At 39.4% G+C, this 15,609-nt stretch overlaps 1 protein-coding gene across 5 annotated transcripts in view; it reads right to left on the bottom strand.

Moving 5' to 3' along the window:
* The window catches only part of FAM149B1 (family with sequence similarity 149 member B1), a 67,973-nt gene that overhangs the window by 20,267 nt on the left and 32,097 nt on the right, over positions 1–15,609 (bottom strand). For 3 of the 5 annotated variants that reach the window (XM_036265734.1, XM_036265731.1, XM_036265730.1), the window contains exons 6-7: positions 10,078–10,245; positions 4,199–4,386 (exon numbers count right to left, since the gene is read on the bottom strand). In XM_036265734.1, coding sequence (XP_036121627.1) covers positions 4,199–4,386; positions 10,078–10,245 — 356 coding nt within the window. The remainder of the gene's footprint in view (positions 1–4,198; positions 4,387–10,077; positions 10,246–15,609) is intronic. The other 2 variants (XM_036265733.1, XM_036265732.1) reach the window with 1 other exon arrangement.

Raw genomic sequence — 15,609 nt, 5'->3', positions numbered from 1 at the left:
GAATTGAACCGGGACCTCTCAGTCCATGGGACAATGATCAATCCACTGTGCCACACTGGCTGGGCTATTTGCCCATTTTAAAATTGTTTTTTTTTTTGTCCTTTTGTTGTTGAATTGTAGTTCTTTATATATTGTGGCTACTAGATTCTTATGAACTGTATGATTTTGCATATATTTGCTCCCATTCTGTAGGTGGTTTTCTCACTTTTGATAATGTCTTTGATATAAAAAGTATATTATTCTGATGAAGTCCAATTTATCTATTTTTTTTCTGTTGTCATTTGTCATACCTAAGGATTCACTGCCAAACCAAACAATAAACCCACAGATGTAAATAGCTCAACCAACTCCAAGCAGAAGTAACATGAAGAAAATTATATCAAGACACAAGTTTATGCCAAGTTCATGAAGATTTACCCTTATGTTTTCTTCTAAGAGTTATATAGTTTTAGTTCTTAAATGTGTGTCTTTTTTTTCCATTTTTAGTTGATATTTTGTATATAGTCTCAAGTAAGTCCAAATTCATTCTTTTCCATGTGGCTATCCAATTGTTCCTGTACCATTTGTTGAAGAAACTATTCTTCCCCCTGAATGATCTTGGCACACTTGTTGAAAATCAATAGGTCATTGCCTGGCTGAAGTAGTTCAGTTGGTTAAACGTCGTCCTGTGCACTGAGAGGATGCCAGTTTAATTTCCAGTCAGAGCACTTACCTGGATTTTGGGTTTGATCCCTGGTCGGGGTACTTGTAGAAGGCAACCCATCCATGTTTCTCTCTCTCCCTTCCTCTCTCTAAGCATGTTCTCGGGTGAGAATTAAAAAAAAAAAAAGAAGAAGAAAGAAAGAAAATCAACTGGTCATAGATGTCTGGGTTTATTTCTGGACTTTTTATTATATTCCATTGATCTGTATATCTGTCCTATGCCAGTATCACACTGTTTTAATTCCTGTAACTCTGTATAAAGTTTAAAAGGTTGAATCCTCTAATTTTGTTCTTTTTCAACATTGTTTTGTATATTCAGTGTACCTTGCATTTCCATATAAATTTCAGGATCAGCTTGTCCATTTCTGCCAGAAAGACAGTTGGAATTTTGATAAAGATTGTACTCAACCTGTAGATCTATTTTGGGAGTATTGCCATTTTAACAATCTTAAGTCTTTCCATAAACACAAATGTATTTCCATTTCTTTAGGTCTTCTCTAATTTCTTTTAATAATGTTTTGTAGTTTTCAGTGTATAAGTCTTGTACTTTCTTGGTTAAATTTATTCCTAAGTGTTTTATTCGTTCTGATGCTGTTATAAATGAATTGTTTTCTTAATTTCATTTTCAATTGTTCATTGATAGAGGCTGGAAGAATTTTGAGAAGTATGCAGAAGAAAGCATAAATTGATTTGAACAGACTTAATGGAAATCTGGATTTGTAGGGGAGGATTCTGAAGGAAATGAGGAACATTTTATTAGAAAGTGGAAGAAGGGAGATGCTGGTATTTGGTGGCAGGAAAGTTAGTGAAATGGTCTCCTGTGGTAATGCGAAAAGTAGAACGTTTAAGTCATGATCTTGGTTATATAGCTAAGGTGATTTCTGATCAAAGTGTTAAAGGTAAGGCCTGATTTTTTTCTTGCTACTCATAATAAAACATAGATGAGAGATAAATTGAGGGGAAAACTATTCAATATAAGGAAACCAGGACCTGATGATTTTGAAAATTCTCAGTCTCTCTAGATGGCAAAAGATTCTAACTGAAAAAAGGCTGTCAGAACCCCAAAATTCTACTGGCAGGAAGCAGCCTGATGAAACTACTCAGCTTCAAACAAGTGCTACCTTTCATGTAAAAGGAAAGATGACCCAGAGGGTGAAACCAAGAGCCCAGGCAGTGGAGCACAGAGCTAAGAGGATTATTTCCAGGTTTTGAAACTTTATGAAGGAACTCCCAATATTTTCCCAGTTGGATTTCAGAATTGACATGGACCCTTTTTTACTCTTCATCCCCTACCTTTTTAATGGAATGTCTATAACTGTTATCCTTTCTCTGGCCCACTATTACATGTTGGGTTGAGTCATATAACTTGTCTCTAGGAGTGGAGTAGCTAGATTATATAGTTAGATGTTTATATACTGTGTCTATAACCTTTAGTTTCACAGGTCTATGGATGGAAAGGAAGTATGCTCCAGTGACTTTACTTAATGTATTACCTCCAAGAACTTGATTCACAGAAGGACCTGATTTAGATGATATTATTTTGGACTTCTGAGGTGATGTAATAGGATGGGTCTCTTGGAAACCTTGGAAGGGAGTTCAAAGTATTTTCCCTGTGGGAGTACATGAATCATTGGGGGCCAGTGGGAGGACTGTAGTGGACAAACTCTAAGGTGGCTCCCCTGTGATGCTCACCTCTTTGTGTTCACACCTTTGTGTAATCCCCTGCCTTTGAATGTGGGCAGGACCTGTGACTTTTTCAGACCAATAGGTGATGGTAAAAGTGATGGGATGTGACTCCCATGATTGTTATATTAAACAAGCTTCTGTCTTGCTAGCAGACTAGTTCTGTTTTTCTTGCTGGTTTTGAAGAAGAATGCTACCATGACTACTACAGCTACAAGAAACTGGATCCTCCCAAAAAAACACAATAGGGGCCCTGGCTGGTTTGGCTCAGCGGTTAGAGCATCGGCCTGCGGTCCAGAGAGACCCGGGTTCGGTTCCTGCTAAGGGCATGTACCTTGATTGCAGTTTGTTCCTGGCCCTGGTTGGGTCGTGCAGGTGGCAGCATGTATTCCTTTCACGTCGATGTTTCTCTCTCTCTCTCTCTCTCTTCCTCTTTCTCCTTCCCGCTCTATCTGAACAAAAAATGGAAAAATGTCCTCGGGTGAGGATTAAAAAAAAACACCCAAAAGGGGAAGCGGATCCTTTTCTAGTTGACTGTCTACATGAGAACCCAGCCCTGGCCAACATCTTAATTGCAGCCTTTTGAGATGCCAAGAAGAGGACCAGCTAAGCCGTTGTGGATTTCTGACCCACAAATCTGTGAGATAATAAATATGTGTTGTTTAAAGCTGTTAAGTTGCCCTGGCCAGTTTGGCTCAGCGGTTAGAGCGTCGGCCTGTGGACCAGAGAGTCCCGAGTTCAGTTTCCACTAGGGGCACGTGCCTCGGTTGCAGTTTGTCCCCAGCCCTGGTTGGAGTTGTATGGGTGGCAGCCAGTCAATGTGTCTCACATCAATGTTTCTCTCTCTCTCTTCCTCCCTTTCTCCCTCCTGCTCTATCTGAAGATAAATGCAAAAGTGTCCTCGGGTGAGGATAAAAAAACCAAAAACCAAAACATAAAACTGTTAAGTTTGTGACAATTTTTGATGCAACCTAGAAAACCAATTCAAACAGTTCTTTAAAGTTAAATATATGTTTAACCATACAATCCAACTATCCACTCGTAGAAATTTACCCAAGAGAAAAGGAAATATATTTCCAAAAAATTGTTCACTAGTGTTCATATCATCTATACATATCATCTATACAGCCCAAAGATGAAAACAATCCAAATGTTCATCAACCAATAAACGGATACATAAATTATGGAACAGTGGAGTATTACTCAGCAATAAAAGGAATAAAATGACTGACATGCACAAGGATGTGCATGAATCTCAAAATGATCCTGTTGAGTGAAAGAAACTGATAGAAGAGTAAATGCCATATGATTCCATTTGTATAAAATTCTGCTAAATAAAAACTATAGTGACAGAAAGCACATTGGTTGTCCCTTGGGAATGGTGGGTTGGGCAAGGGCAGAAGGGATGGATTACAAAGGTCATTTTGGGGGTGATGGAAATGTTCACCTTATTGGCTAGTGAATACACAGGTCAACTTAAGCAAACTATACACTTTAAATATGTATGATTTATTATATATCAATTATTCTTCAGTAAAGCGGTTTAAAGATGTGCTTGCTACTTGCACATGTTTTTTTTTTCTTGCAAATAATTATATTCAAAGAGAGCATAATCTCTGTGCAATCATCATAGACTAGGCCTTTTTACTCCTCTACTTACTCATTCTCAAATATTTCTAAGTATCTCTTTATTTCTGTGGGAAATACAAATAGGAGTTTTTTGCACTAATGAAGCATAAAATCTTATAGACTGGTTAGGGCTTGGATATCATAAACAACTATATTTTTATATTGTTTTCACAAAGAGCCTTACCAGAAGCAAATCCCTCCCAGTGACTACGTGTCAGCTGCTCCATACAGCTCAGGACCTTGCTCCACACGACATCAAACACATAAGCAAGAACATCCTCTTTCATGCAGTAAAATGGAGCAATGGGAGGGTACCCTGATTTCTGTTTCTCTGTAGCTGCTTCTGATTTCTTTCCATGAAAACCCTCTTCCCTGTAACAGAAGCAAGATGCAAAGACTTCATGGTTATTTTTCACTGAATGCTCACCACTGTCCTGTGTGCTCCTTAGTGATTTGTGCCCCATCCCTCTGCCCCTTGTCCAGCATATGAAGCACAGGTATTAAGCTGCCTTGTGAACTAAGGGAGTTCTCAACAGAGGAAACTGCATTTCCCTTATTATCCCTACCCCACTAACTTGCCAAAATGTAGAACAAGAAAAAAGAAGACTGAAAATCATTGTAATTTTTTAGCTTTAAGTAGATGAGCATCATCAATTGAATAACAAGCTGTGCAAAATAAGCATACAGAAATAATCTTTTGTTGTAATTGGATAACATTTAGATTAATATTAATGTGACACATTTAATGATGTGCACATAATTGTGATTATACTGCATAATTATTTAAGGAAATGATTCATTAGGGAAACAGTACACATAGATTATTAAAATACTTTTTACGCCCTGGCCAGTTTGGCTCAGCGGTTAGAGCGTTGGCCCGCAGCCCAGAGAGTCCCAGGTTCAGTTCTCGCTAAGTGTATGTACCTCGGTTGCGGATCATCCCTGGCCCTGGTTGGGGTCGTGTGGATGGCAACCAGTCGATGTGTCTCTCTCACATCGATGTTTCTCTCTCTCTTCCTCCCTCTCTCCCTCCTGCTCTGTCTGAGGATAAATGCAAAAATAAAATAAAATAAAAGTCCTCGGGTGAGGGTAAAAAAAATAAAATACTTTTTACTAATCCAAATAAACATCAGGTAATTGGCTGGAAAGGAAAAGAGGGGAGCCCAAGAACACAGGAAGCTACTCTGAGCCTCTTCTGGAGACTGTGTATCTGTAACCCAGAAACTCCCAGTTAGTCTAGGCCATCTCTTCTCTGGCAGGGAGTGCCAACAGCCCCACAATTCTAGGAGGGGAACTAGCTCATAGATGTGCTTACCTATGACAGATGTATTATAAACTAAGACAAAGCAAATTCTGGTACTGGCTTGAGGTAGGGAGAAATATCTCTCAGCTTCTATTTACAGTGACAGTTACCCCCAAGGCAGCAGAGGTCTCAAGAACTAAATAGGAAACTGCTGGTGGACAGAAGATGCTAAGAGGTTTATGCAGGCCTGGTCAATGTGGCTCTGGTTGAGAATCGACCCATGCACCAAGAGGTCGCCAGTTCGATTCCCGGTCAGGGCACATGCCCAGGTTGTGGGCCAAATACCCAGTGGGGGGCCTGTGGGAGGTGGCCAATAGATGTTCTCGCTCATCAGTGTTGCTATTTCTCTCTCCTTCTCTCTTCTTCTCTAAAATCAATAAAGGGCAGAAATATAGGTTTATGCAGGACAGTCAAAGACTCTCTGTTACTCCTTTCCCAAGGAAGAGCTGGCCTAGCATTAAGTGCGGAAGAAAGGCTGATTAGTATTGATTGTATTTAAATTTATATTTCTGCCCTGGCCAGTTTGGCTCAGCAGTTAGAGCATCAGCCTGCGGTCTAAAGAGACCTGGGTTCGGTTCCTGCTAAGGGCACGTACCTTGGTTACAGTTTGTCCCTGGCCCTGGTTGGGTCATGCAGGAGGCAGCCATTCGATGTGTCCCTTTCACATCGATGTTTCTCTCTCTCTCTCTCTCTTCCTCTCTCTCCCTTCCATTCTATCTGAACAAAAAATGGAAAAATGCCCTTGGGTGGGGGTAAAATAAATAAATAAATAAATAAAATTATATTTCTTTATAGAGGAGATAACACATTCATCTGATATAAAAATTCAAATTGTACAAATGTATGCATGTAGTAAAAAGATCTTTGTCCCCTAATGCCCATTTCCAGAAATAAACATTATATATCCATCCAGAGAAATAGTTACATTAAATACTGTCCTGCACCTTACTCTTTTATTTAACAGTTTATCTTGGCCCTGGATCCCTATCAGTACATATAAATCTGCCTCTTTGAAAAACCAGCAGCAGCTCTGGACGGTTTTGCTCAGTGGTTAGAGCATCGGCCTGTGGTCTGGAGAGACCCGAGTTCAGTCAGTTGCAGTTTGTCCCTAGCCCTGGTTGGGTCATGCGGGTGGCAACCACTTGATGTGTCCCTTTCACGTTGATGTTTCTCCTTCTCTCTCTCTCTCTCTCCCTCCCACTCTATCTGAACAAAATATCGAAAAATGTCCTCGGGTGAGGATAAAAAAATAAATAAAAATAAAAACCAGCAGTAGAGTATTCAATTGGATATATCCAATATATGTAATATATCTAACTAGCTGTTACGATCCAACCAACCTTTTGCTTTTAGAGTCAATACTGTAATTGATATCACTGTATGTAGTTCTTTAGCTACACAGGTGTTATATCTGTAGGATAAATTCCTATAAATAATATTATTAAGTCAAAGGGTTTATGCATTTCAATTTGAAAGACGTTGCCCACTTTCCTCTAAAGACATAGTGTAATTCTCCAGTGCTAAAAGAATATGCCCGTTTTCCCACTCAAAAAATTATCAAACTACTTTATCTTTTATTCTCTACTAGTCTGACAGATAAAATAATAATATCTCATTATAGTTTTAATTTGTTTTTATTTTTTTATTTTATCCTCACCCGAGGACATCTTTCCACTTTTTGTTCAGATAGAGTGGGAGGGAGAGAGAAGAAGAGAGAGACAGAGAAACATCGACGTGAAAGGGACACATCGAGTGGCCGCCACCCACACGACCAACCAGGGCCGGGGACAAACTGCAACCAAGGCACATGCCCCCAGCGGGAACCGAACCCGGGTCTCTCTGGACCGCAGGCCATCACTCCAACCGCCGAGCCAAACTGGCCAGGGCTATAGTTTTAATTTGAATGTCTAATTCTAAATGAGACTGAATTTCATGTCATATACAGAGTGAAGCAAAAGTAGGTTTACAGTGGTATGTACATGAAACAGTTTATTGTATTATTATTTATTAATTATTGTATTTTTTCCTTATGAACAACTGTAAACCTTCTTTTGTATTTAAAATCCATTTTCTTTTTCTTTTTTTTTTTTCATCCTCACCTGAGGACATTTTTCCATTTTTTGTACAGATAGAGTGGGAGGGAGAGAGAGGAAGAGAAAGAGAGACAGAGAGAGAAACATCGATGTGAAAGGGACACATCGAGTGGCTGCCACCCGCACAACCAACCAGGGCCGGCGACAAACTGCAACCGAGGTACATGCCCTTAGCGGGAACCGAACCCGGGTCTCTCCAGACCGCAGGCCAACGCTCTAACTGCTGAGCCAAACTGGCCAGGGCTTCTTTTTCTTTTTTTCTTTATTGATATTAGAGAAAGAGAGGAAGGGAGAGAAAGAGAGATATAGAAACATCGAGAGAGAACATCAAATGGCCGCCTCCTGCATCCCTCACTGGGGATCGGGCCCACAACCTGGGTATGTGCTCGGACCAGGAATCAAATTGGCGACCTCTTGGTGCATGGGTCGACGCTTAACCACTGAGCCACACAAGCTGGGCAAAATCCATTTTCTTTTTTTTGGGGGGGGGGGGCCTGGATCAGAAGGACTTGGGCCTCATTTTCTGAACTATTCATGTTCTTTGCCTGTTTTGTCCTTAGTCTTCTCCTTACTGGTGTACATATTAAGGAAATTAAGTCTTTGTGTATATATGAATTGCAAATGTTTTTGCCAGTTTGTCATTTTACTTTAAAAGGTTTTTCTATATAGAAATTCCATTCTATATAGTTATTTTAAATAATTTTTTAAATGACTTGTAGATTTTGTGCTATGGTTAGAAAGACCTTCCCTATTCCCAAATTATTTTTTAAAAATAATCTTCCATAATTTGTTTTTTTCTAAACGTCTATGATTTCATTTGTCACATTTAACTTTTTTATGTGTGTGAAATTTATTTTATGTAAAGAATAAGTTAGGAACCTTATTTTTTCCAGGTAGTTTATGTTGCACCAAAATCATTGCTCAAACTATTGTTTTGTTTTGTTTTGTTTTGTTTTGTTTATCCTCACCCGAGGACATTTTTCCGTTCAGATAGAGTGGGAGGGGGAGAGAGAGAGAGAGAGAGAAAAAAAAAAAAAACATCGACGTGAAAGGAACACATCGAGTGGCTGCCACCGGCACGACCCAACCAGGGCCGGGGACAAATTGCAACTGAGGTGCGTGCCCTTAGAGGGAACTGAACCCGGGTCTCTCTGGATTGCAGGCCAACGCTCTAACTGCTGAGCCCAACCCGCCAGGGTGTTCAAACTATTGTATATATTAATTTCCTGTAATTGTTTTGGTTTATTTCTGGGCCTTCAATCAATCAATATCTCAGTCATATCTCTAAAGTGAATGCTGCCTTTCTAAAAATCTTCCCTGTCCTACCTGAAAATCATTTGGGTTTACTCTCAGGAAACTGGAAAGAGATGCCCTAGGGGACACCTATAAACCAATTACATCATATTTAAATTAGTTAAATTGGCTTTATTTTTATAAGCTACACCAAGGGAGAAGATTGACTTGAGAAAACAGAGACAATCTGACCCACGCCAGGTGAAATAAAGAGAAAAGGGTCAGTCTCTGGAAAATCAAAAGAACCTAATTATGATTCTTTTGCAACAAGGAGTTAGCTCAGTGGTGTTATGTACAGGAATCTGCTTAGCTGGCCCTAGCATGTGTACACTGAGCACATGAGTAAGCATGGCTCAGCAGGAAATATGGGAAGTAAAGTCCAGAATCATCCGACACAATACTAACTAGACCTAACCAAACCCTCATAGTCTAAAATGAAATCCTCACTCACTTCCAGATATGATGAATTCTGGAACTTTTAAAGACTTAAAGGAATAGTTTAAGTGGTTAATGGAATAGTGAAGAGAACACTGGATTTAGAATCTGATAGGTTTTAGTTTTAGCTTTAATCAGAAAAATCATTTAACTACTCTGGTTCTCACCTATTCTGTAAAGAGGGTAAATAATATCTGTCAAAGGACTATTGTCAGACTAAAATAAGAATAGATATAAATAAGCATTATTAATTATAAAATCTGTGCTGAGTATAGGGTTTTTATATAAACTGTATATACCTTTTTCAAACAGGATTTATGTAAATGAAGTTCACACCTCTTCAATTGCTCTTTTAAAGTTTCAATGATTCCATGAGTTACTGGTGATAATTTACAAATAGTAAAATCAAATAATGTGGAGAAAAACATTAACTCATTTAAAAATGCTTAATGTCAAGAAGAGGCAAATGGCCCTGGCCGGTTTTGCTCAGCGGTTAGAGCGTTGGCCTGCGGTCCAGAGAGACCTGGGTTCGGTTCCCGTTAAGGGCATGTACCTCGGTTGCAGTTTGTCCCCGGTCCTGGTTGGGGTCGTGTGGGTGGCAACTACTCGATGTGTCCCTTTCACATCGATGTTTCTCTCTCTTCCTCTCTCTCCCTCCCACTCTATCTGAACAAAAAATGGAAAAAATGTCCTCAGTTGAGGATAAAAAAGAAGAGACAAATGATGTGCAGGAAGAAAACATACAAGGAAGTCTGGTTTGTGGAAGCAGCAGGGACTTAAATCAACTAAGCACATGAACTCTGGATACCCGAGAATAGAAAAGAAGTAACAAAAATTGCCATAAATCTAATTACAGACAATATGGTATTATGCTTTAGAAAAAATAGATGCTGATACGTAAAATAGGAGAGGAATGAAAGGCTTAAAAGACATACTCACATATCTGTGCGGTCGAATGCTAGGTATTCCTCCATTATTCCTTCAGAAAGGATTACACAGTCTTCCTCTTCTTTTTCCGTAGAACATAAGCTAGGGGATTTGGCAATGGAAGATGCTTTATGAACATAAGGAGCTGAAAAATGTAACTTCTTTCCCCTAATACCAAATCTGGGAGAAAAAAAGCAAATATGAATTATGTATGACATAAACAGTTTTCACAGCAACTCAGTGACATGAGTTTCAGCTCAAACCCCCTTGCCCTGGTGACACCTTCCTGAATTACTATAAACCTTAATGCTTATTAATTCTCAGAATAGGAAGAATAAATATTAGCCATAGACTTACTCTGTTTAGGTGTATTATGCAGTATTGAATACTGCTTGCTATCTTTTCAGCTGCAACAGCTGTGGTTATAAAATAAAATTTTTAAAAAAATCTAAGACTATTTACAATCATAATTACATCTTTAAAGGCACCTTAGGTTATATGTTTATTTCAATAATTCCCTCAATGTTCAAAATGCATGCTCCTTAAGGACAGGAATCTTCTCTTATTTAAATTTCTCTGCCTGGCTGGTGTGGCTCAGTGGATGGAGCATTGTCCCATGGACTGAGAGGTCCTGATTTGATTCCCGGTCAGGGCACTCGCCTGAGTTTCCTATTTGATCCTCAGTGGGGGGCATGCAGAAGGCAGCCTACTGCTATTTCTGTCTCACATACATAATTCTATCTCTCCCTTTCTTTCTCTCTAAAAAAATCAATAAAACATATTTAAGAAATTTTTTTAATTTTCCTTGAAACCCAGATATTCAATGAATATGTGATGACTCATTCATTTCAGCAAGCTTACTTTGGAGAAAGTCAATCAGATCTGAGCAATACAATTTTTATTTATTTATTTGTTTATTTATTTATTTATTTTTGCAGCAAAGAAAGTAAGGATTTATTACTGAGGAATTGGTACCATGCCTGGAGTCTCGGGTGAGAAAACACTTAAAGACCTGGCTCTCTGATGGCTTTCAGGGGATGGGTTATGTAGGGAAATAATCATTAATCATGATGACTAAGGAAGTTGGGGTCATGGTCAGGGTCATGGTCTCTACTGATTGGTCAGTTCTAGGATAGGAGGTAGTTGATCATTTGAGCCATACAATTTTTAAAAATGGATCTTAGTTTAACTAAATATCAAGTATAACCAAGGTATACTTTTTATCATTCTTTATATGTCTTTGTACCTTAAATATTTTTTAATAGGGAAAAAAGAATAAATCTATGGCACTTTTCAGCAAGGCTAATGGTAACTCTTACTGGAAAACATTTTGGAAATACACATTGGAAGACTTAAAATAATTATACCCATTAATCCAATTATTCCATTTGTAGGGATTTCCTTCAAGGAAATGCACTTTCAAGATTTAGCTATAAATATGATCATCACAGAACTTTATAATTGCCAAGAATTAAAACTAACCCAACAGTTTCAAATGATAGGTTCTGGGATTGGCTATTTAAATAATGGTATGTTAATGCAATGTAATACTATAAGGTCATTAAATTAATGTTGTGGGAGAAAATGGAAAATGCCCACAATAAAATGGTAAGTATAAAAAATTATAAAATATGTACAGTAATTTCATAAATTTATATTCATATGTGGCAGAGAATGCTAGATGCCCCCAATATCCATTTTCTCCTTTCCTAGTAAATCATGTCAGTTTAATTCAGGAGAGGTCATGACCTCAAAGACTACCTTTCCCACTACCTTGCAGCCAGATGTTGCCAATAAGATATGAGCAGAATTGTTATGTGGAACTCTGGGAAGTCTGTTTAAGGAAAACTGGCTTGCCTTTTCTCCTTTCTGCTACATGGAAAGTGAATGTAATGTTTGGAACTCTATCAGCTATCTTGGACCATGAAGAAAACTTCAGAAAAAACATCCTCTGCTAGCATGCTGTAATAGAAAGATAAAAGGAGTCTAGGGCACTGAAAACACCATGCCACCACTATACTATTTTTAGATACCCTTCCTCCAAAATATTTTCAAAATAGCATTCAACTTCTCTGTTATTTAAGCTATTAAAAAAAGTGCAGGATTCATAGGAAGTGATTGGAAAGGTATAATGAGGCCAGACAGTGCTTTGTGTGAAGTACTTTGTGTATTAACTTGGGCTCACTGACAACAATGAAAAGTAATTAACGTTTTTAAGAAGGGGCCCTGGCCTGTTTGGCTCAGCGGTTGGAGCTTCGGCCTGTGGACCAGAGAGTCCCAGGTTTGGTTCCTGCTAGGGGCATGTACCGCCCCCCCCCCCCCTCCAAAAAAGAAGAAGGGGAATAACAAGATCCATACTTTTGAAGATCACCATGGTAGTGAAGAAGAGGATAATGAAGTTAGCAGGTTAATGTAAAAAATGAGGCAAGAGCTGGTAAACTGATGAGCCTAGACTAAATATGTCAGGAGGCATGGGGATAGAGAAATGGTAAGAGAGCAGAGAAACAGTTTACAGGATGAACACATCTAAACCAGCTGGTATTACTGTTTATGAAAGTCTCTAAATTTGAGATGTAAAGTTGTTGTTTTTTTAATCCTCACATGAGAACATTTTTTTCCATTTTTTGTTCAGATAGAGTGGGAGGGAGAGAGAGGGAAAGAGAGAGAAACAGCAACGTGAAAGGAACACAAGTGGCTGCCACCCGCATGACCAACCAGGGCCGGGGACAAACTGCAACCGAGGTACGCGCCCTTAGCAGGAACCGAACCCAGGTCTTCTGGACAGCAGGCCGATGATCTAACCGCTGAACCAAACCGGCCAGGGCAAGATGTAAAGTTTTTTTTAAGTCTTAGTTCTGTAATTCTAAAACAGCGATTCCGAAATTCCAGTCAACAGATTTATGCCCCTCCATGACAAAATTGTTACTGATCTACACCAAAATAAGGACAAAGGACCACCAGTAAGACAGCTAAGTATCCTTTCCTGAAAAGATTGTCCTTATTTTGAGATTATGTATTTTATGCTTTTTTTGTGTTAATATATCTTTTCTTTTATAAAATAATGGTGTTGGTAGTTTTTTCTACCAAAACATTAGAAAATTAAAAGCTGTCAAACACTGCATACCTGCATTCCATATGCTACTGTGCTTATTGAACCAGTAATTTCTTTAGTCAGTGGTAACTAATGCAATTATTTGCTTTGAAAAAAATAGGACTTCTAACAAAGCATAGGCCTTTGTCTTAGTAAAAAACAATTTCAGTTACATGAGAAGGGAAATGCTACATTTTTTATAAAGCTGCAGCAAAAAAATAATAGTACTCTGTATCATAAAACTGTCTTTGCAAATGCTATTTCTAACAAAGGAATCTTTTAGATTATCAGACTTCAGATATTACCATGTCTGAAAAATAACCTTTAACTTCTAAAATGTTTGTAATTCTTTTACTTACTAAAAGAATAACAGCCCTGGCCAGTTTGGCTCAGCGGTTAGAGCATTGGCCTGCGGACCAGAGAGGCCTGGGTTCAGTTCCCACTAAGGGCACGTACCTCAGCTACAGTTTGTCCCTGGCCCCGGCTGGGGTTGTATGGGTGGCAACCACTTGATGTTTCTCTCTCTTCCTCCCTCTCTCCCTCTTGCTCTATCTGAAGATAAATGCAAAAATGTCCTCGGGTGAGGATAAAAAATAAAATAAAATAGAAGAATAACAGTAGTCTTACCTAATAATGTATTGCCCTGGTAGTAATAATTTAAGTTGAGATCTGTTTTCTTTTTTTTTATCCTCACCCGAGGACATTTTTTCAGATAGAGTGGGAGGGAGAGAGAGGAAAAGAGAGAGAGAGAGACATCGACGTGAAAGGGACACATGGAGTGGTTGCCACCCGCATGACCCATTCAAGGCCGGGGACAAACCACAACCAAGGTACGCGCCCTTAGCAGAACCAAACCCAGGTCTCTCTGGACTGCAGGCTGACGCTCTAACCACTGAGCCAAACAGGCCAGGGCAAGATCTGTTTTCTTGTGAGAAGAAAAAAACCATCGGCACTTTATTCTTCTCTCACATGCATGGAGGATAAAATGATATTAGAGAGAGAGAGAGAGAGAGGGAGAGAGAGAAACATCAATGTGAAAGAGAAACATGGATCGGCTGCCTCCTGCACTACCCCTACTGGGGATGGAGCCAGCAACCCCGGCATGTGCCCTGACTGGGAATTGAACCAGGACTTTTCAGTTCATGGGAACTGACACTCAATCCACTTAGCCGCACCCACTGGGCTTAATGACTTTTTTATTTTATCCTCACCCGAGGACATTTTTCCATTTTTGTTCAGATAGAGTGGGAGAGAGAAAGAGGAAGACACAGAGAGAGAGAGCGCGCGCGCGAGAGAGTGAGCGAGAGCGAAATATCGAAGTGAAAGGGACAAATCGAGTGGCTGCCTCCCGCATGACCCAACAAGGGCCAGGGACGAATTGCAACCGAGGTACATGCCCTTGACTGAAATTGAACCCGTGACTCATTGGTCTGAGGGCCGGTGCTCTAACCGCTGAGACAAACCAGCCAGGGCCATCTTAACCATTTTAAACTGTACAGTTCAGTAGGGTTAAGTATATTCACATTATTGCGCAACGGATCTCTTGAATTTTTTCATCTTGTAAAACTTAAACTCTAATATCCATTAAAAACAAATTGCCTTTCCCTCTTCTCCCTTCTCTTGAGAATTACATTTCTACTTTTGTTTCTATAATCTTGACTACTTTAGATACAGTGGTCCCCCCTTATTTGTGGTTTCACTTTCTTCGGTTTTATTTATTTATTTTTTGTTCAGATAGAGTGGGAGGGAGAGGAAGTGAGAGAAACATCTATGAGAAAGGGACACATTGAGTGGCTGCCACCTGCATGACCCAACCAGCGCCAGGGACAAACTGCAACCAAGGTACGTGCCCTTAGCGGGAACCGAACCTGGGTCTCTTGGGACCACAGGCCGACACTCTAACCACTGAACCAAACCATCCAGGGCTCACTTTCTTCAGTTTTAATTCCCCGAGTCAACTGTGGTCCAATAATATTAAATAGCAAATTCCAAAAATAAATAATTCATAAGTTTTAAAAATATGGTGCATATGTATACGTATATGTATATATATATACACACACATATATGTGTGTGTGTGTATGTATATATTTTAGAGAGCAAGGGAGGAGAGAGATAGAAACATCATTGTGAGAAGGAAACATTGATTGGCTGCCTCCTGAATGACCCCCTATGGGGAATCGAGCCCACGACCTGAGAGGGAGAGGAAGAGAGAGAGGGACACACACACAAACACACACACGAATTTGTTGTCCCACTTACTTATGCATTCATTGGTTGATTCGTGTATGTGCCCTGACCAGGAATCAACCATCAATAGGGCACAGGTTTCCAATTTCTCTGCAGTTTGCAAACACTTGTTATTTTCTGTTCTTATGATAGAGGCCATCCTGATGGGTGTAAGTTGATATCTCATTATGATTTCGATTTGCATTTCTCTTATGATTAGATGT

This window comes from Molossus molossus, unplaced genomic scaffold, assembly GCF_014108415.1.
Source record: "Molossus molossus isolate mMolMol1 unplaced genomic scaffold, mMolMol1.p scaffold_m16_p_17, whole genome shotgun sequence".
In the NCBI taxonomy this organism is placed as follows: domain Eukaryota; kingdom Metazoa; phylum Chordata; class Mammalia; order Chiroptera; family Molossidae; genus Molossus; species Molossus molossus.
This window is presented reverse-complemented; position numbering and strand designations above follow the sequence as displayed.